The sequence below is a fragment of the Gobio gobio genome (genome assembly GCF_949357685.1).
Source record: "Gobio gobio genome assembly, chromosome: 8".
Classification (NCBI taxonomy): domain Eukaryota; kingdom Metazoa; phylum Chordata; class Actinopteri; order Cypriniformes; family Gobionidae; genus Gobio; species Gobio gobio.
In genome coordinates, this window is record NC_137114.1 from 53,538,659 (window position 1) to 53,562,164 (window position 23,506).

The 23,506-nt window shown below is 40.9% G+C and overlaps 2 protein-coding genes across 6 annotated transcripts in view; both read right to left on the reverse strand.

Annotated features, from left to right (window-relative positions):
- The window catches only part of eif4g1b (eukaryotic translation initiation factor 4 gamma, 1b), a 67,876-nt gene extending 53,765 nt beyond the window's left edge, over window positions 1–14,111 (reverse strand). The window contains exon 1 of one of the 5 annotated variants that reach the window (XM_079824319.1): window positions 13,968–14,111. The gene's annotated coding sequence lies outside the window, so the exon portion shown is untranslated. Of the gene's footprint in view, window positions 1–12,826; window positions 12,924–13,967 lie in introns of those variants that run through there. The other 4 variants (XM_079824316.1, XM_079824318.1, XM_079824317.1 and 1 more) reach the window with 4 other exon arrangements.
- Window positions 14,112–15,368: 1,257 nt separating this feature from the next.
- Window positions 15,369–23,506, reverse strand: part of psmd2 (proteasome 26S subunit ubiquitin receptor, non-ATPase 2) — a 30,491-nt gene continuing 22,353 nt past the window's right edge. Inside the window, exons 20-21 of the mRNA XM_079824469.1 lie at window positions 21,275–21,393; window positions 15,369–15,788 (exon numbers count right to left, since the gene is read on the reverse strand). Coding sequence (XP_079680595.1) covers window positions 15,606–15,788; window positions 21,275–21,393 — 302 coding nt within the window. The 3' untranslated portion in view covers window positions 15,369–15,605. The remainder of the gene's footprint in view (window positions 15,789–21,274; window positions 21,394–23,506) is intronic.

A 23,506-nucleotide genomic window follows, 5' to 3' on the forward strand; every position in this document is an offset into this window, starting at 1 on the left:
TTACATGATCATCACGCTCTTATTCATGTAAATGCTTCCAAGCGTGACAAGACACAAGAGAACGCGTGGTATGCCAATGTCCTGTGTGTGTGTGTGTGTGTCAGTGTAGTAGTAGTAGCATAGATACTCGCGTCAGTTTCCTGCTCACATCGAGTTCTCTTTTGCTCTTGAACAAACAATAACACAGGATTTTGAGTACTCATATTAGGAGTCTTAAATTAGTTAAATAACGTCTTAAATGAACTTAAAGAGTTGTGAGGAAATGAGATGAGATCCGCGGCTGTTCTAAAAGTGACAGTAGCACTGATGATGCCTGTCATTAATGTTCATCAAAGAACAACAGGAACAGAGAAAATTGTAGCTTTAATGATGATTCATCTATATTTAATGTATTATTTATGCAGTTAAGAAAGATAACTATTACATTTCTGTATATGTCTAACAGGGAAGGCCATGGGTAAATATAACATTTATTATTTTGGGTTTATGTAAAGATTGTTTTAAGTTCACTTAAATTAAAAGTTTTTTTTTTTTAAAGCCTAATAAATGTTGAAATTGGGAGCTTTCAGTTATACTGTAATGTAACGTCATTAATGTTTCATAGACACTTTAGTATCAGTGATACTGGCCTTCATTCATAAAAATATGACAATACAACACATATTTAAAATATGCTGTCTTTAAATTGTTTATACATTAATTTGGAGAGTAACTGAAATTACAATAGTAAAATATAAAAAACGTAAAATATTAAAAACTTGCGATTAATCGCGATTAATTACAGAAAAAAATCGATGTTTTTTTTAAATCGATGCCCAGCACTAATATAAATGTTTATTTCTTCTTGAAAATGAGCGATTGTTTGTCTAGATCAGACCCTATTCCTCGTCTGGGATCGTGCAGAGCCTCTGAAGCCCTTCCTGTGAAACTGCATTGATTTGGACCTTCAACCGTTGGTTCCCATTGACGTCCATGTGGAGAAAAATCCTGGAATATTTTACTCAAAAGAAGAAAGAAAGACATGAACATCTTGGATGGAGGTGAGTAAATTATCAGGAAATGTTCATTTTAAAGTGAACTAATCCTTTAATGATGGCTTCAGCTATAAGTGTTCTGGTTGTAAATGATTAACACATGCGTCAAAAGTTCACGGTCTTGAGGCGAGTACATACACACCGAGTCACACTGATTCAGCGGACAAGTGTGTGATTTCTCGTGTCAACCCTACACTGCTCTTCCAACATGCTGAGTTTGGGGTGTGGGATTATCCGACGAACGGCTGATGGGAAGAGTGTTCGGGACGCCGGATTGGAACCTGTCATTACTGTTGCAGTTCTGATGACAGCGGCGCAGTAATGACACGCTTCACCTTTAACACAGGAGATCCAGACCTGAAAACCGCAGTACAGAATAAAAATAACAGCTGCGCATCTTCAAACACTGCAGCACGAGACACGTCTTCACCGCAGGGTCTCTCAGGAGACAAACACACACTCCTGCTCGAAGGCAAACTCGCATCAGAAGTCCCTTAAAACAGGCCTCTTGACTTAAAAACCCTTGGAATTGCAGAAGAAAAAAAAAATAAAAAAATCACACTCTTTGCCATTACAAGTTTTGTAAAAGATTGGTACTAAATTGAACAAAATGTATTTGCGATTTTTCCAGAAATGTAAATAACATTTAAAAAAGAAAAGAGCTTGAGGTTTGCTATGACAATTTGGCTAATTATTATTATAAGAGATAGCCAGGATGCCAGCCGAATTTAGCCCCGCCCACAACATTTGCGGAAGAACAGGAGCTGTTCGGACCAATCAAATTGTCAGGACGGGCTTTATACGATGAAGGACGGATGATAAACAGTAAAGAAACCAAAGAGCGCTTGGGTTGAATTCGTTCTAATCCTAAACGGAGAACTTGTTCGTATATACATTCACCTTTACTATTTACTATTTCTCTCAGAAATGATGATCGTGTTGGTGAGTACTCCGTCTGTGAATGTCTGTTATTTACATTGCTTCTTCCGATCTCTTATATTGGACACTTTTTGCACTTAAATTCAGGTCCAATTCATCAAATTGAGGTCTTCCCTGGTTCGGTTGAAACACCCCATAATCACAGCCCAAATGGAGCAGTATCAGACTCATATTCTGACTAGAATTGAGTATGACGACATCTTAGAGATGCACTGATACAAAATTTCTCCGGCAATACCGATTATTCCGAAGGATATCTGCCGATATCGATAAATTGAATTTCTTAAGGAAGGAAACAATTCTCCCAACTAATGCAGTAAACTATACAGGGAACTAGGGCTGCACGATTAATCGGAAAAAAATCACGATCTCGATTCATACATAAATGCGATCTTTCTTAATGTTGGCGATTCACTTCCGCGTATTTCCCTCAGATCATGCTGCGTTCACGCGTTATTGGTCACACCAGAGCTTGTCACACTCACACAATAACAAAACACTTACTGACGTGTAACAAGGCAGACCTAAACGGAGTCAGATTTGTAGCGGTAAGTGGTAAAAATGAACCCCAGTGTGGAAAATCCCGGTGGCGACAGTGAGAGTTAGGATGTAACAACAACATTGGTACAGAAAAAAGGCGCACATTCCACCGTGTGGAGCTTTTTAGGGTTGAAACCTGAAGACGATGCGCAAAGAGTTGTTTGCAAACAGTGCTTTTGCATCGTCGCAGCACCGCAAGGTAACACTACTAATCTATACAATCACCTCAAACGTCACCACAAAATACAGTATGAGTTAGCCATGAGAGACAAGGGAGCCACACCACAAAATACCAGACCACGCAAACTTCCATAACTCAGACGTTGTACGGAGCATCGCCATACCCTCCAAGTTCCCAGCGGCACAAAGATATAACAAAAACCATTAGGGCTGTCACTTTTTATTCGATATTCGAATATGCATTCGAACATGACGTGAAATATCCGTAATCGCACTATAAATAAACTATCCGGTTTTTAAAGTGCCATGCAGAGCGGGTACCTGTGAATATTGCTGAAACGGGTAAAAACATCACAACTGTGTCGGGTCGGACAAGGGAGTTTGAACGGGTTTTAAACAGTCACGTGCAAACGAATATAAAAAATATATGCATGTACAGTGCATGCCGCCGCTCCATTACGCGCATCACGCACTGCGCGTCGGGCACCACAAGAAAATTCGTCCTCCCAGGAGAATCACAACCGCGCGCTGAAGAGATTGATCCTGAGGAGTTGAAGAAAAAAATAGCCGCAAATGTGGAAGTTCATCGCTGAGGAAGCACGCAGATAACTGTGGTAACAAACCAAGCACATTCAGTTCTATCGAACAGTATTTTTGTTATGTTTCCTGAGTTTGGTCTCTTAATAACACTGTCTTAGTACATTAAGCCACTTAAGCGTTTTCTTATAACATTTAAAAAAAAAAAACATTTACAAAAACAAAAAGAAACAACGAAATAAGACACCAAAAACCCTCTCTCCACAAGGCAAGATATTAAATAATCATAAAAATAGAAATAAACAGTAATAAGCGTAGATTTACACCTAGTCTGTCTACATTTGTTGTTTCTACATTTGAATTTAATTGTAACTAATTACTTTTATTTAAAATTTATTCATTTTTTTTTAAGTATAAGAAAAAATGAGAATCGTGTAAGAGAATCGTGATCTCAATTCCCATGGAGAAAAATCGTGATTCACATTTTAGCAAGAATCGTGCAGCCCTACAGGGAACTAGGGCTGCAACTAACGATTATTTTGATAATCGATTAGTTGGCCGATTATTTTTTCAGATTAATCGGACAAAAGCCCTCTTTTTTACTGACAAAACTCACTATTCCACATCCTGCCCAATATGGCTTAGACGGTTGTAACAATGCAGATTTTATCTCCCTCATCTGAACTGCAATAGTAAGGCGCAGACATTTCAAAATAAGAGTATTTCCAGCTTGTTTATAATTAAAAGTCACGCATTATATACACATTTTTGGTTACACAATAAACTGTATTTAACTTCATTCCCATTTAAATCAGTCAGGAGGTGGAAAGACTAAGAAAAGTATTTAACATATTCAATAAAGTATCAGGTTATAATAGTTCACTAAAACCATTAAAACATATTCATTACTTGAAATTAAATAATTGTTAACTGAAATAAAAACAACTTAAACTTATTTGAAGCTTTAGCTTAACCTGATAATTAAAACAAATACAATAAATAAATACAACAATATAAAATTATATGTTTTTAAAAAACAAACAAAGTGAATTGAGCTCTGTCATGTATTTTTGCGCTTGAATAGTAAAAAACGTCAGTTTTGACGTGTATTCAGTAAACGTCGGTTATGTAGTGCTTAAAGTCGGCGTGAAACGGAAGTTGAGATCGTCCTTTTCTCCTTACTGTGACGTATATCTGAGTGAAAGGGCTTATGAAATTTAAAAAAAAATTAGGGCGGGGCTTGATTTCGTCCTTCGGGAATTGATGGATCGTTGGAAGTTGGGCGTTGCTAACAAAATGGAGGCAGATTTGAATGCCAGTTTGCACTAAGAGATGGATCAAGTTTTTCCTCCACAACTGAAATACATTTACTTTTCCCTCTAAATCTTTTCTACATATGTTACGGAGCATTTTTCTTCACTTTTCGCTGGTTTATGCTGTATATTTCACTCCTTTTAAGGCTTTATTTCTGTAAAACTTTTTTCTCAGCTCTCCCTATAAGGGGGCGCGTTCACACACGCTGCATTCCTAAGTGCGAGCCGTCACCACAAGCTGATCGTCCGATTATATTGAGTATTTTTTTTCATAAAGATTTTCTCATACATTTCTCTCTTTTTGACTCGTGTTTTTAAAAAATGAATGAAGTCCACAGATAAATCAATTATAGTAAACACTACAATATTAAATATAAAAATACGAATTGTAAAATTTGATTTCATGCCGACTTTAAATGCTCAATTAATGCATTACAATTGGACTAAACTCATTAGATTTTAGTCGACTAAAACTAAAAACAGGCAATTCAGGCAACTAAAATATGACTGAAACTAAATCAAAATTAACACTGGTTCGAATTCAATCAATTCGGAAGGAATTCATTCAGATTGAAGCAAAACGTGTCCAAACGTAGCTATTGTTCACAAGCTGGCGTCTTTTCACGATTGAGTTATGATTAATTTCGGTAAGCTGTACTGTATCAACATACCTTCTGATGTTCATTCATGTTTTTAACCAGACTTGCACTGCAGGCGCTACAGCAATTCGTCACGTCACATTTAAGAGCGAAAAAACGGCATTTAACTATTTGAAGAAAGCATCTTTTTTTTCTTTGCGAGGATTGGATGTGAGATGCACAACAAATAATGTTTGGTGTAAAGGAAATGAAAACACAGACCGTGACAGCCCTAAATTCAGAACGAAAGACATCTTCAGGCGCACGAGTTGCAGTCTGACATGTTTTTCCGCCCCCTTTTGATTGACAGGATATAATACCGATAATAATAGCCAATACAGATTATTGGATATTTATGATCATTCAAATAAAAATGACATTTATAAAAGACAGTAATAAATATATTACTCTGGCAATACTACTACTATTGTACTGCAAAATAACAATTGAGTAGAATAATCTGTACATCTGATTAAACCATAGAGCTTTTATTTGAAAGGAAACTAATATAGAGTAAAATATAATAAGGAATGACTGATGTGGTACTAAATTTGGCTCTTCAGAATTGGTAAAAGCACATCTGTGGCTTGTTCAGGTCTTGGTGACCCATGCTCTACGACGACTGCACCTTCAGTTACTGCAGCACACCGTCATTATTTGGCTTTGTGCATTTGACGAGTGGCTGCTTTTGTGAATGAATCAGGACTGCGGCAAGAGACGAGCTGAAGACTCAAACTAGTTTATATGGAGGGGTTACAGGCCACACGGCTATCTTTACAAGAGCCAAATATAGAGAGGCAAACCTGTACAGCTCTCACACACACACACTAATGAGCATACAGTACAGTACAGTACAGACCTGACACTTCTCACACACAGAGATATGGAGTTCAGCAGTGATATTATATAACGCTTAAATACACCTTGCGTAAAAGCGGAGTTCAAAAGGTTTTGAGGCCACAAATCAAAGAATTAAAATGACTAGGCATGAGTTCTGACTTAACGTTTCTGCTATTAAATCAGGAAATTATCATCATTTAAGATGATTCAGATTCTCCACCCATGGTTTTGCACCATAGACTGTAAAAAATATGGGCGTGGTGTCCGTGACGTCAGCCATGGGATTCTGAAGAGCAGTTTTGAAGCGTAAAGTCGGGTCGAGCTGGCCGTCGCCATTTTGGCTGCGCGTCACTCCCGAATAACAGAAAATGGGCAAAGAGACGGGACGTGGGCGGAGCTAAGATGACGTGATGACTAACAGACAGCAGACAAACGGCAATCCACCTGTCACTCAAAGTGGCCACGCAAATATGCAAAACTTTAAGGCTTTATATAATGTAAACGAATGAGTTATAAAAATATTCACCCCCCTCAAAATTAGCCGTATAGACCAAAAGCACAGTTTGTCCCAGACTGTAAACATGTGTTCTTCTGCTGTAAAGTTGGGCATTTTAACATGAGCTCGATGAGATTCTGCTCCTTCTGGAGTCTGCAATACTCGTTTTTTTACATTTATCTTATAGCTTAGCCGACAGTTGAATAGGAACCCAACCTCGTTATACTTAATAAATATATTTGCTTCTTCTTAGGCTAAGTGCCCGACTACACGAGCTTATATGGAAGAAGCGCACGCCTGAGTTTGTATTTTGCGTTAAGCTGCGTTCATTTGACATTGTGTAGAATAATAGAATCAAAATGTATTAGCCTTTTTACCCGTTAGGGATGTGACGATGAGAGAATTTCCCCTCATGTGCGCGCACTGTGCGGCTGTGAATGAATGACGGTGCAGCTGTGTGCATTTTACTTTCGCTTTAGAATTAGAGCCAATTCGGCTGCGGGTTGCTTGAATGGCGGGTACATTAGCCTATTATCTTAATGAAAAACACAACAACAAAACAGCACAATGACAAACTCCCTTAAAGGGTCATGAAAACACATTTCAGCAGCCGTCAGTTCTCACCACAGTTTTGAAAAATGCTATAAAAGTGGGCGTGGTTAAGCTGCGGAGGGGAGACTGACTGACAACAGCATTTTATGAGCCGTTTGATGGGTTAATGGGCCGTAAAGAGCGTTTACACTCACAGTGTGGATGAATCGCGTTTGTTTCGAAGACTCAGGATCTACTGAAGAGAACTCATGCAACGCAGAAATGCGTTTTTGATCCATTAATGCTTATCTCACTTACTGAATGCGATCTCACTCTTTGAAGCGCCTGTCAATCAACGTGTGCTGCTGTGTTAAGAGGCATCTACTCATTGGATAAGGACACGCAGACTCATGAATAATTAAGCAAGGCATCTTCTCATTGGATAAGGACACGCAGACTCATGAATAATTAAGCAAGGCATCTTCTCATTGGATAAGGACACGCAGACTCATGAATAATTAAGCAAGGCATCTTCTCATTGGATAAGGACACGCAGACTCATGAATAATTAAGCGAGGCGTCTTCTCATAGGATAAGGACATGCAGACTCATGAATAATTAAGCGAGGCGTCTTCTCATAGGATAAGGACACGCAGACTCATGAATAATTAAGCAAGGCATCTTCTCATTGGATAAGGACATGCAGACTCATGAATAATTAAGCGAGGCGTCTTCTCATAGGATAAGGACACGCAGACTCATGAATAATTAAATGAACACGCCATAACTGTCTGACGCACCCACCGCTAGCCTAGCTTAGCACAAAGACTGGAGGTAAATGGCTCCAGCTAGCCTACTGCTCAATAAGTGACAAAATAACGGCAACATTTTGTGATGTGTATAGTTACATCGTGTACTAAGACTGATGAAAAATGAAAAGTTGTGATTTTCTAGGCCGGGAACTATACTCTCATTCCTGCGTAATGATCAGGGAACTTAGAGCCGTCCCATGAGTGCAGCGGCTCAATGATATTACACAGCGCCTGAAAATAGGCTAACTTCCCTCGACATAACCAACGTGACAACCTGCTAACACAGAGAGCGCTGGGGACTATTTTAAGGCGCTGCGTAATATTACATTACAATAGTACATTATTTTTATTTGACTGTAGTCTTTTTGTGAACTGAAAGCGCGGCCCCTAAAACCGTGAAACAAACCGAACTGTGAGTAATTTGAACCGTTTCATATTAATACTCGTTGAAAGTTATCGCAAAGAACGAAAAAAAGTTTGTCAGTATTTACGATATCATGAATTTCGACTATATTGTTCACAACTGTGGTTGTTTAACCCCCTCGAGTCAGCGGACGTGCCGGCGCGATCGACTCGCCAAAGAGACTCAAATAACTGTCGTTTTTTTATCATTCAGGCAAGTGTTATACATCATTATAATCTGTTAAGTTTCTATTTTTTTTGTGTACAGTCAGAATAAAAACAAAATGTTGTGCTTTTTGCTAAATAAAGAAAACATGATGCGCGATGTGCAGCCTCTCTCTCTCAATGATGTCTAAACGTTTATTATGTTGTTTTATAAGAAAAAATATTTGATATTAAAATATTAGAAACGTCAGAGTTTTCACTTTTGAGAGAAGCTTTGTAAGGTTTTACCAGTTTCCATAACGTACAAATATCAGGTAAAAATTAACCTTGCGCACACGTTGACATTTTCTTAATTTGCGATTACACTTTTTGAGCAAATGAATTGTAATTATTCGTTTATTATCGTGCAGTGCTAGAGTTCCTGCTGTAACTACATCATCAACAACAGCATGAAAGGGAAGTTGCGCACGTCTTTTCTTCTCTATTGTGCTGTATATACGAGTTAACCGCTTCACAAACAAGAACAAATGTAGGGCGGGGCTTGGTTTTGTCAGTGGGGAATTGATTGGATGGTTGTGGTTTGCTATTGGCTGATCTCATGTTGCTCCGCCCTAGTCATCAGAGAAGAGAAGAGAGGGAGGGGAAGTTATTCTGATTCAAGATTACAAAACAACTTACACGACGCTTACACGAGCAAAGCAGTATTTCCACAAATGAATGTCCATCACAAGCAATCCTCCACTTGACCACTACAAACATCCTCAAACCCCAGTGACAGACCTGAGAACATCCTCCGGTCAGACTGAGGCATTAATGAAACAAACTCCCACAAACACACACACTCACTCCCTCTTTTGTCTGCTTGTCCTCTGAGAGTTTGAAGACGAGACTCATACGAGACCTTTTGTTGCCATTGGAGACAGAACTGCAGTGCGAGACGGCTTCAGTAATGCGACAGTCACACACTCGATCCGTCACTGTAAAGATCAGTGGCTCCTTCACCGTGAACTTTGACCCAGAAGCCCGACGAGAGAAATCCAACATCACGTCACATAAATCAGGAGACACATGAGCTCATTCTTAAAAGAGAAACTACACAGTCAGGCTGTTCAAATCAGACAATAAGAGCACACACACACACACTTGGCTTCATTAAAATATCATTTAAACGCATTAAACTAAAATATGTGACTCAGCGGATTTGTTCAAACGGCTGATTCATTCAAGAATGAGGCGTGTTTATGAATGGGTCATTGAATCATTGACTCAAATGATTCGTTCAAATGGCGGATTCATCAAGAATGAGGCGGTTGTTTATGAATGGGTGATTGAATCATTGACTCAAATGATTCGTTCAAATGGCGGATTCATCAAGAATGAGGCGTTGTTTATGAATGGGTTATTGAATCATTGACTCAAATGATTCGTTCAAATGGCGGATTCATCAAGAATGAGGCGGTTGTTTATGAATGGGTTATTGAACCTTTGACTCAAATTATTCGTTCAAACGGCTGATTCATTCAAGAATGAGGCGTGTTTATGAATGGGTTATTGAACCTTTGACTCAAATTATTCGTTCAAATGGCTGATTCATTCAAGAATGAGGCGTGTTTATGAATGGGTCATTGAATCATTGACTCAAATGATTCGCTCAAATGGCGGATTCATCAAGAATGAGGCGTGTTTATGAATGGGTTATTGAACCTTTGACTCAAACGATTCGTTCAAACGGCTGATTCATTCAAGAATGAGGCGGTTGTTTATGAATGGGTTATTGAACCTTTGACTCAAATGATTCGTTCAAATGGCGGATTCATCAAGAATGAGGCGAGTTTATGAATGGGTGATTGAACCTTTGACTCAAATTATTCGTTCAAATGGCTGATTCATTCAAGAATGAGGTGTGTTAATGAATGGGTCTTGAATATTTGACTCAAACGATTTGTTCAAACGGCTGATTCATTCAAGAATGAGGCGGTTGTTTATGAATGGGTTATTGAACCTTTGACTCAAATTATTCCTTCAAATGGCTGATTCATTCAAGAATGAGGCGTGTTTATGAATGGGTGATTGAACCTTTGACTCAAACGATTCGTTCAAACGGCTGATTCATTCAAGAATGAGGCGTGTTTATGAATGGGTGATTGAACCTTTGACTCAAACGATTCGTTCAAACGGCTGATTCATTCAAGAATGAGGCGTGTTTATGAATGGGTCTTGAATATTTGACTCATAAACGATTCGTTCAAACGGCTGATTCATTCAAGAATGAGGCGTGTTTATGAATGGGTTATTGAATCATTGACTCAAATGATTCGTTCAAATGGCGGATTCATCAAGAATGAGGCGTGTTTATGAATGGGTTTTTGAATCATTGACTCAAATGATTCGTTCAAACTGCTGATTCATTCAAGAATGAGGCGGTTGTTTATGAATGGGTCATTGAATCATTGACTCAAACGATTCGTTCAAATGGCTGAATATTCAAGAATGAGGCGGTTGTTTATGAATGGGTCAGTGAATCTTTGACTCAACCGATTTGTTTAAACGGCTGATTCATTCAAGAATGAGGCGGAAGTTTATGAATGGGTCATTGAATATTTGACTCAGACGATTTGTTTAAATGGCTGAATCATTCAAGAATGAGGCGGGTGCTTATGAATGGGTCATTGAATCATTGACTCAAACGATTCGTTCAAATGGCTGAATATTCAAGAATGAGGCGGGTGCTTATGAATGGGTCATTGAATCATTGACTCAAACGATTCGTTCAAATGGCTGAATATTCAAGAATGAGGCGGAAGTTTATGAATGGGTCATTGAATATTTGACTCAAAAACGATTCGTTCAAATGGCTGAATCATTCAAGAATGAGGCGGGTGCTTATGAATGGGTCATTGAATCGTTGACTCAACCAATTCGTTCAAACGGCTGATTAATTCAAGAATGAGGCGGTTGTTTTTGAATGGGTCATTGAATATTTGACTCAAAAACGATTCGTTCAAATGGCTGAATCATTCAAGAATGAGGCGGGTGCTTATGAATGGGTCATTGAATCGTTGACTCAACCAATTCGTTTAAATGGCGAATTCATTCACGAATGAGGCCTGTGTTTATGAATGGGTCATTGAACCCTTGACTCAAACGATTCGTTCAAACGACTGATTCATTCAAGAATGAGGCAATTGACCCTTCTCCGCGAGTTTGATTGACCAATCACATCACCAGATCTGTCCGTCAAAGCATCAGGAGAGTTAGTAGATTAACACAGGTGGACTTAAACTTGAAAAAGTCATTTCTTTTAGTGTTAATTTGATTCTTATCCACGAACTAGAAGGAAGAGACGATGGGTTGACGAGCAGCTTTAGCTGAGGCGTTACAGCGATCGCGACACAAGGTTCCCCAACAGCTCAACCTTGATACAGCCAGTACATTATGACCACTTACACACGTTTCTGCCGTCCCTTTGTTACTGGTCCAGCTACTCGGGCAAGCGTTAATGTCGAGCCCTCATTCAATCAAAATGATTTATTTTAAACAATTAATTCAAATTAAACATTTTAGCAATTCACATTTTGACAGACAGGCTATTAAATACACGTTATATTGTTTAGGTGTGTGTTCAGAACCGCGATCTCGACTTATCCAGAAGCTCTCGAACCAACAAAACAACAACTGTAGTGACACCAGTACAGCGATGAGGGCAATAATACTACAAGTTTGATTACATTTACACAGCACACGTCAAAAACATGGTAATACCATAGTACATGTATGCAAACATGCATGTAACTGACAAAACAATACCAAAAATTAACATTTTACACACCTTTTTACTATAGTATTACCTTATTTTTGGACATACACCATGCAAGTATCTTTTAATTCCAATGATATGTATTCCCACTGTAATTATGTAAAATTTTACATGTCTAAAATACAATAAAACACTGTTTCTTTAATATACATCAGCATCTAATGATTCACATGTTCCACAAGTCAAATGAAAGGATTACAGCAAATACTCTGGCAGTCCCATTTTTATATTATAATGCATTAACCAAAAACACACACACATTTTTAATGGTGTGTTGGATGATCATATTCATAACGTGTATCAATGAATGTCAAATGATCTAAAACACACTGCTTTATCAGTAAACATGGTAATAACACGGTTCAATGCAAGCCGATCAGTTCACGAGACACCTGTCACCACACACACACATGTATTGATCACTTCTGAGGGCCAGATTGAGTAACTTACTGCGTAGTTGCGGGCGTAACGCACGAACACATCAACAAAACACACACACATACACGCACACACACATTCACATGCGCGCGCATTCGTGTACAATCGCTCATTTGACACATAAAACCGCACACGGTTCTTTACCGTTTCTTTTTTTCCTGTCTCTCTCCGGTGTGTCTCTCACTGTCCGGTAACGCGAGACATGCAGCGCGTCGCCATGTTCGCTCGCGCGTGCGCCTGCCGGAACAAAGCACGTGGGTCGCGCGCGCAAGCGCAGGCGCAGTCACGCGCTCCGGCACGCATGAACCGGCGTATCATCGTGATTCAACACTTCACCGGCACAACAACTTCGTTATTACTGTTAAATTGTGCTCGATTAACCGACTAAACACTTTATGTTAATACATTAACGCACGCGGCAAATGTTGCGTAATCTCATGAATAATTACGTGCGTATTATGAATAATTAGGGGCGGGGCTCAAACACCTTTGACATACGATGTTAAAAACGCGCGTTCACAAATAATTAACCAATGCTGGATGACAATACAGGAAATCATAATACTATTATTATCATCATTATAGGCGTTTAGGATGTTGTAGGGTCAGACAAAACAGTTTACTATAAATCCCACTCCTCATTTGCATCTCATTACATATTGACAGATGTCATTACTAACACGGCCTCACATTAGGACAGTTCATCTAATCTGTGAAATGTAGGTCAGTGAAATATTAATCTGTGTTGCAAACCGAGTTGTGTCACTGCCATGGGAAATCAACAGGCCATGGCACCTGACTTTTCATGATGGGATGTGGTTTCTAAGCGGTTTTGAGTGCTTGTTAGTGCGTTGCTATGCAGATGTAAGGGTGTTTTAGGCAGACACACCTCGTGTATAAAGACGAATAAATGCTTTAAAATCAGTTCACCGGCAGGAACAGACCCTCTTCTGGGTGATGATCCTCTGCTAAAGGCTTGTGTTGATGGCAAACCGCTGTTTATTATCTCTGATCAACTGACTAAACCTAATTAATTGGTCGGAAACATTCATAACATGGAGTAAAACCCACAAACCAATGTAATTGATATCGTGTGTACAATTATATCGCACCGTCAGAGACATATCAACTAAAACTGGTGTTAAAAACATAAAAATACGTTGGTTTAAATCATTAAAATAATAATAATGGCATTTTCAATGAATCTTACAGTGTCACACTCACGCGCACGCACGCACGCGCACGCGTCAACGCCGGTATGGTCTCGCGTGGGGCTGTTTCTTACCGGACAGGAGTTTATCGTATATCTTCGGTGCCGGTCCGGTTCTGTTTCGGATCAGTTGAGCGATACCGAACTGGAAAAAAAAAAGACTGAAAGAGAGACAGACCCGTCTGGACCGGACGGAACCTTTTTCCGGCGGAAACCGGCGACTCGGGAACTTCCGGATCGGTGACAATAGGGAATCCCAACCACGTGACCACGCCGAGTAATAAATCATTAATATTAATTCGGTGTGGCGACAGGCTAGTGGCGACACTGGACTGAAACAAAATAAGTTGAGCTCGTTAATATTCATGAACTCGGCTTTCGCCGCGTTGGGATTCCAGCAGAAAGTTCACTTTGCAACGTCAGCACGACCTTATTAATATTCATGAGTAGTAGGATTCGTAGATGCTGATTGGCCCAGACTCGCAGAGGCGTGGCCTTTTATTACAGCGACCCCTGGTGACCATCTAAAATCTCACATTTACTCACACTGACGAGTAGTAATGTGTGTTTGATTCATTATAAGAGGGTTTAGCGATAACGTCTGAACAAACGAGTTAATATTAAAGTCTGTATGAAACAAACTAAATTTCACTACTGCCAGATCCTGGCTTCTGAATATTAATTAGCTATGGGCTAGTTGAGGAAAAAGTAAAGATGTATCAGTTATTACTATAGTAATAACTATTAATTATGCATAATTATATTCAACTGATCCTAAAACACTTCTAATTCTAACCCTATAGACCTGTAGCTACTTAAAGGCACAATATGTAAGTTTTTTGGATTAAAATATCTATTATCATTAAAAACCCACTAGAACGGTGGTATTTATTTTGTCGACTTGTGTACATTATCCCAAATGTTTCCAAGAATGTTTAAATACAGAGAAATAGGCGATTTTATACCATTTATCAATGACATCATACCCGCGTTACGCTCCGGTTTTATTTTGTAGTAACCATGGAAACACCAAAGCCGCTTTAATATCTGATGTGTTTTATTAGACAGTGTTTGGATCATTGATGGACAGAAGCTCATCATTGTTCTCCAGCTCAACACAGTTAGTCTGATTGTGTAAATCTGGCGTTGTTGATTTACCGTGAGTGCCATGTTTTACCGCCTAATATGATCTCGCTCACTACAGTGTGAACAAGTGTCTCATAGTAGAGCGAATATAAAAAAAATAGCGTTATAAAAATACATGTTTTATAGTCGTTGTACTATAAAAACGTCCTGTAAGCCCACTTCTTCATGATCACGTCTTTGGCTCCGCCCACTGGAGTGTTAGTGAGATGACGAGGAGAGACAAACGGACTAAAAATAACATCACCTTCCGGAAAATTAAATTCACGTTTGGTGTGAACCTTAAAATAAAGTGTAACCACAATTGCTTTTGTATTAAAATATTGACACAGCAACGTTTGACCACAATTATTTTATTTTTGTATCTCAACCTTTTACAGAACAAGTAACAAAAACAACAAAAAAACATGTTAAGCAGGATGATGAACTCACACTCATTTCTTGCTCTAATTACAAAATGAGGAGAAAACGGCGGGAGGAATCGTCGCAGTCCCGAGACTGAGAGACCGAAGGGGAGGCGCCTTTAAATACGATCAGAGGTCCCAGTTAGTGTGCGCTTCTGTAGCGCGTCTAAACGTCGTAGTTGGGGTTCTTGCGCAGGATGACGAAGCCCTCCAGGATGGGCGTGACGGGGAGGAACTCCTCTGTGGCGAGCTCGGCCCGCTCTCCGTGAGCCAGCAGCACCGGTGTGGTGTGAGTCTGGAAGCCCGTGATGGCTTTGGGTTTACCGGCCTGACCCACCACATCCACAGCCTGGAGACACACAGAAAGAAGCATTATTGTTCACCGTTTACTTTACTTTGCACTACTGGTACCATTTTAAAGGGGTCATGTATTGAGAAATTACATTTCAAAGTTGTAGGGCTGTGCAATTAATCGAATTTCGATTTCGATTTTGCCTCCCAACGATCACCAAAATAGTATAATCGAGAAAAAACGATTATTTTGCCTTGCGTTCTGAATGAAACGCGCACGCGCTCATCCGCCCCTCCCGAAGCCACAATCTCTCTCAGGTCGTGAGTCTCGTGTGCATATCATCCGCTGGAATTTAAAAACTCGGCGCGAGTAAAGATGGCAGAAGGAGGGCAGTTACAGCAGCGTTTGGTGAGCAAAAAAGGCAAAACCAACTCCGTTGTCTGGGAACAGTTTGGCTTCGAGGAATCAGATGACGAGCAGAAACATGCTACGTGCAAGATTTGCTACATGGTAGTGGCTGCAACGCAAGGGAACACCGCGAATTTGTTTAACCACTTGAAAATTAAACAGAGTGACCTATGACAATCTAATAAAGAAACAAAAACTGACGAGAGCAGGGGTGCCGTGTAAACGTCCTTTTTTCCCCTCATATTTTTCAAATAATTCTCTCTTTGTAAACTTTGTTCAATGCATGCGAGTGCTGCCGTATGTTCGAATATGTCCAGTCATTTTCACCGTCATCACCCGGGTTTAGTGCCAGAAGACGCGAATGAGAAGCCGCGCGCAGTGAGAAAATGTGTCTCTGTGTACTCATCCGAGAGCGCGCACACGTCTCTCAGCGCGCAAATATTGAGTTCTCTTTCAAGTCTTGCTCTTGAACGGACAAACTCACACAAAACGTATGTCAACATGTCCATCTTGATGAGTATCCTAGCAGACATAGTCTGTATATGCCTTAAGTGAACTTTATACAGTCGAGAAAGACGACGCATATCCGATCCGGATTGAATAGCTTTTGTAAGTTTAATAGGATTCATCTTTAATTTATGCACTCAAATATGCAATGTTATTTTACATTTGAGACATTTCTGTACCTGAAAACTAATGTTAGACGTACCTGAAAAGCATATCTAGCCGAACCATATTGTTGATCTTATTTATTTGTGATTATCATTTTTACGTGAATACTTTTATACTTTGATTTGAATATATGTTATATTATTTATTTTAATAGTTCAAAAAGTACAACAAATGTTACAATTTCAATTGAATTGTTGAAAGGTGTATTTTTAATAAATACAACACATTCCCAAAGTCATGTGAAATAATCGTGTTACATAATCGTGATTTCAATATTGACCAAAATAATCGTGATTATGATTTTTTCCATAATCGAGCAGCCCTACAAAGTTGTACTTCCTGTAAGCTTCCTCATAATCATGTCTTTGGCTCCGCCCACTGGAGTGTTAGTGAGATGACGAGGACTAAAAATAACATTCCCTTGCGAAGGATTCTAATGCTGGGAATGTGCTTATTATTTTCTCTAATGTGAGTGTCTCGCAGCAGTGGGCGTTTACACTGAAGTCTCACAGCTGTCAATCACAGCAGTGGGCGTTTACACTGAAGTCTCACAGCTGTCAATCACAGCAGTGGGCGTTTACACTGAAGTCTCACAGCTGTCAATCACAGCAGTGGGCGTTTACACTGAAGTCTCACAGCTGTCAATCATAGCAGTGGGCGTTTACACTGATGTCTCACAGCTGTCAATCATAGCAGTGGGCGTTTACACTGAAGTCTCACAGCTGTCAATCACAGCAGTGGGCGTTTACACTGAAGTCTCACAGCTGTCAATCACAGCAGTGGGCGTTTACACTGAAGTCTCACAGCGGCCAATCACAGCAGTGGGCGTTTACACTGAAGTCTCACAGCTGTCAATCATAGCAGTGGGCGTTTACACTGAAGTCTCACAGCTGTCAATCATAGCAGTGGGCATTTACACTGAAGTCTCACAGCTGTCAATCACAGCAGTGGGCGTTTACACTGAAGTCTCACAGCGGCCAATCACAGCAGTGGGCGTTTACACTGAAGTCTCACAGCTGTCAATCACAGCAGTGGGCGTTTACACTGAAGTCTCACAGCAGCCAATCACAGCAGTGGGCGTTTACACTGAAGTCTCACAGCTGTCAATCACAGCAGTGGGCGTTTACACTGAAGTCTCACAGCTGTCAATCACAGCAGTGGGCGTTTACACTGAAGTCTCACAGCAGCCAATCACAGCAGTGGGCGTTTACACTGAAGTCTCACAGCAGCCAATCACAGCAGTGGGCGTTTACACTGAAGTCTCACAGCTGTCAATCACAGCAGTGGGCGTTTACACTGAAGTCTCACAGCAGCCAATCACAGCAGTGGGCGTTTACACTGAAGTCTCACAGCTGTCAATCACAGCAGTGGGCGTTTACACTGAAGTCTCACAGCTGTCAATCACAGCAGTGGGCGTTTACACTGAAGTCTCACAGCTGTCAATCACAGCAGTGGGCGTTTACACTGAAGTCTCACAGCAGCCAATCACAGCAGTGGGCGTTTACACTGAAGTCTCACAGCTGTCAATCACAGCAGTGGGCGTTTACACTGAAGTCTCACAGCTGTCAATCACAGCAGTGGGCGTTTACACTGAAGTCTCACAGCAGCCAATCACAGCAGTGGGCGTTTACACTGAAGTCTCACAGCTGTCAATCACAACAGTGGGCGTTTACACTGAAGTCTAACAGCTGTCAATCACAGCAGTGGGCGTTTACACTGAAGTCTAACAGCTGTCAATCACAGCAGTGGGCGTTTACACTGAAGTCTCACAGCTGTCAATCACAGCAGTGGGCGTTTACACTGAAGACTCACAGCTGTCAATCACAGCAGTGGGCGTTTACACTGAAGTCTAACAGCTGTCAATCACAGCAGTGGGCGTTTACACTGAAGTCTAACAGCTGTCAATCACAGCAGTGGGTGTTTACACTGAAGTCTAACAGCTGTCAATCACAGCAGTGGGCGTTTACACTGAAGTCTCACAGCTGTCAATCACAGCAGTGGGCGTTTACACTGAAGTCTAACAGCTGTCAATCACAGCAGTGGGCGTTTACACTGAAGTCTAACAGCTGTCAATCACAGCAGTGGGCGTTTACACTGAAGTCTAACAGCTGTCAATCACAGCAGTGGGCGTTTACACTGAAGTCTCACAGCTGTCAATCACAGCAGTGGGCGTTTACACTGAAGTCTCACAGCTGTCAATCACAGCAGTGGGCGTTTACACTGAAGTCTCACAGCTGTCAATCACAGCAGTGGGCGTTTACACTGAAGTCTAACAGCTGTCAATCACAGCAGTGGGCGTTTACACTGAAGCCTCACAGCTGTCAATCACAGCAGTGGGCGTTTACACTGAAGTCTCACAGCTGTCAATCACAGCAGTGGGCGTTTACACTGAAGTCTCACAGCTGTCAATCACAGCAGTGGGCGTTTACACTGAAGTCTAACAGCTGTCAATCACAGCAGTGGGCGTTTACACTGAAGTCTCACAGCTGTCAATCACAGCAGTGGGCGTTTACACTGAAGTCTCACAGCTGTCAATCACAGCAGTGGGCGTTTACACTGAAGTCTAACAGCTGTCAATCACAGCAGTGGGCGTTTACACTGAAGTCTCACAGCTGTCAATCACAGCAGTGGGCGTTTACACTGAAGTCTCACAGCTGTCAATCACAGCAGTGGGCGTTTACACTGAAGTCTCACAGCAGCCAATCACAGCAGTGGGCGTTTACACTGAAATCTCACAGCTGTCAATCACAGCAGTGGGCGTTTACACTGAAGTCTAACAGCTGTCAATCACAGCAGTGGGCGTTTACACTGAAGTCTCACAGCTGTCAATCACAGCAGTGGGCGTTTACACTGAAGTCTCACAGCTGTCAATCACAGCAGTGGGCGTTTACACTGAAGTCTCACAGCGGCCAATCACAGCAGTGGGCGTTTACACTGAAGTCTAACAGCTGTCAATCACAGCAGTGGGCGTTTACACTGAAGTCTCTCAGCAGCCAATCACAGCAGTGGGCGTTTACACTGAAGTCTCACAGCTGTCAATCACAGCAGTGGGCGTTTACACTGAAGTCTCACAGCTGTCAATCACAGCAGTGGGCGTTTACACTGAAGTCTCACAGCTGTCAATCACAGCAGTGGGCGTTTACACTGAAGTCTCACAGCTGTCAATCACAGCAGTGGGCGTTTACACTGAAGTCTCACAGCGGCCAATCACAGCAGTGGGCGTTTACACTGAAGTCTAACAGCTGTCAATCACAGCAGTGGGCGTTTACACTGAAGTCTCACAGCAGCCAATCACAGCAGTGGGCGTTTACACTGAAGTCTCACAGCTGTCAATCACAGCAGTGGGCGTTTACACTGAAGTCTAACAGCTGTCAATCACAGCAGTAGGCGTTTACACTGAAGTCTCACAGCTGTCAATCACAGCAGTGGGCGTTTACACTGAAGTCTAACAGCTGTCAATCACAGCAGTGGGCGTTTACACTGAAGTCTCACAGCTGTCAATCACAGCAGTGGGCGTTTACACTGAAGTCTAACAGCTGTCAATCACAGCAGTGGGCGTTTACACTGAAGTCTCACAGCTGTCAATCACAGCAGTGGGCGTTTACACTGAAGTCTCACAGCTGTCAATCACAGCAGTGGGCGTTTACACTGAAGTCTCACAGCGGCCAATCACAGCAGTGGGCGTTTACACTGAAGTCTAACAGCTGTCAATCACAGCAGTGGGCGTTTACACTGAAGTCTAACAGCTGTCAATCACAGCAGTGGGCGTTTACACTGAAGTCTCTCAGCAGCCAATCACAGCAGTGGGCGTTTACACTGAAGTCTCACAGCTGTCAATCACAGCAGTGGGCGTTTACACTGAAGTCTCACAGCTGTCAATCACAGCAGTGGGCGTTTACACTGAAGTCTCACAGCTGTCAATCACAGCAGTGGGCGTTTACACTGAAGTCTCACAGCTGTCAATCACAGCAGTGGGCGTTTACACTGATGTCTCACAGCTGTCAATCACAGCAGTGGGCGTTTACACTGAAGTCTCACAGCTGTCAATCACAGCAGTGGGCGTTTACACTGAAGTCTCACAGCTGTCAATCACAGCAGTGGGCGTTTACACTGATGTCTCACATATTTTCACATAGAAAACAGCTTTTTAAAATTGTATTTTTTTTAAATATCTTTTACTGTATTTTTGATCAAATAAATGCAGCCTTGGTGAGCAGAAGAGACTTTTTCCAGACAGACCAAAAACTTTTGACTTTTGAAAGGTAGCTTAAACTTTGTTATGCACACACACACACACACACACACACACACACACACACACACACACACACACACACACACACACACACACACACACACACACACACACACACACACACACACACACACACACACACACACACACACACACACACACACACACACACACACACACACACACACACACACACACACACACTCACCTGTCCCACTCGGACGGACACTGGTAGAGGTCTGAGCTCCTCGTCGAACGTGACCAACATGCGAGGCTGCATCGCCGCCACCAACCCATAGAGAACATAATGAGACTTTCCCAAGATTACTGCAGCGGGAGAGACGGGAAATCACACACACATTTCAGACAGATATTACAGCAGTGGTTTGAGATATTACAGCAGTGGTTTGAGATATTACAGCAGTGGTTTGAGATATTACAGGAGTGGTTTGAGATATTACAGCAGTGGTTTGAGATATTACAGGAGTGGTTTGAGATATTACAGGAGTGGTTTGAGATATTACAGGAGTGGTTTGAGATATTACAGGAGTGGTTTGAGATATTACAGGAGTGGTTTGAGATATTACAGGAGTGGTTTGAGATATTACAGCAGTGGTTTGAGATATTACAGCAGTGGTTTGAGATATTACAGGAGTGGTTTGAGATATTACAGCAGTGGTTTGAGATATTACAGGAGTGGTTTGAGATATTACAGCAGTGGTTTGAGATATTACAGGAGTGGTTTGAGATATTACAGGAGTGGTTTGAGATATTACAGCAGTGGTTTGAGATATTACAGCAGTGGTTTGAGATATTACAGCAGTGGTTTGAGATATTACAGGAGTGGTTTGAGATATTACAGCAGTGGTTTGAGATATTACAGCAGTGGTTTGAGATATTACAGCAGTGGTTTGAGATATTACAGGAGTGGTTTGAGATATTACAGCAGTGGTTTGAGATATTACAGGAGTGGTTTGAGATATTACAGGAGTGGTTTGAGATATTACAGGAGTGGTTTGAGATATTACAGGAGTGGTTTGAGATATTACAGGAGTGGTTTGAGATATTACAGCAGTGGTTTGAGATATTACAGCAGTGGTTTGAGATATTACAGGAGTGGTTTGAGATATTACAGGAGTGGTTTGAGATATTACAGGAGTGGTTTGAGATATTACAGCAGTGGTTTGAGATATTACAGGAGTGGTTTGAGATATTACAGGAGTGGTTTGAGATATTACAGGAGTGGTTTGAGATATTACAGGAGTGGTTTGAGATATTACAGGAGTGGTTTGAGATATTACAGGAGTGGTTTGAGATATTACAGGAGTGGTTTGAGATATTACAGGAGTGGTTTGAGATATTACAGGAGTGGTTTGAGATATTACAGGAGTGGTTTGAGATATTACAGGAGTGGTTTGAGATATTACAGCAGTGGTTTGAGATATTACAGGAGTGGTTTGAGATATTACAGGAGTGGTTTGAGATATTACAGGAGTGGTTTGAGATATTACAGGAGTGGTTTGAGATATTACAGCAGTGGTTTGAGATATTACAGCAGTGGTTTGAGATATTACAGCAGTGGTTTGAGATATTACAGCAGTGGTTTGAGATATTACAGGAGTGGTTTGAGATATTACAGCAGTGGTTTGAGATATTACAGCAGTGGTTTGAGATATTACAGGAGTGGTTTGAGATATTACAGCAGTGGTTTGAGATATTACAGCAGTGGTTTGAGATATTACAGGAGTGGTTTGAGATATTACAGGAGTGGTTTGAGATATTACAGGAGTTGTTTGAGATATTACAGGAGTGGTTTGAGATATTACAGGAGTGGTTTGAGATATTACAGGAGTTGTTTGAGATATTACAGCAGTGGTTTGAGATATTACAGCAGTGGTTTGAGATATTACAGCAGTGGTTTGAGATATTACAGGAGTGGTTTGAGATATTACAGGAGTGGTTTGAGATATTACAGCAGTGGTTTGAGATATTACAGGAGTGGTTTGAGATATTACAGGAGTTGTTTGAGATATTACAGGAGTGGTTTGAGATATTACAGCAGTGGTTTGAGATATTACAGGAGTGGTTTGAGATATTACAGGAGTTGTTTGAGATATTACAGGAGTGGTTTGAGATATTACAGCAGTGGTTTGAGATATTACAGGAGTGGTTTGAGATATTACAGGAGTGGTTTGAGATATTACAGGAGTGGTTTGAGATATTACAGGAGTGGTTTGAGATATTACAGGAGTGGTTTGAGATATTACAGCAGTGGTTTGAGATATTACAGCAGTGGTTTGAGATATTACAGGAGTGGTTTGAGATATTACAGGAGTGGTTTGAGATATTACAGGAGTGGTTTGAGATATTACAGGAGTTGTTTGAGATATTACAGGAGTGGTTTGAGATATTACAGCAGTGGTTTGAGATATTACAGGAG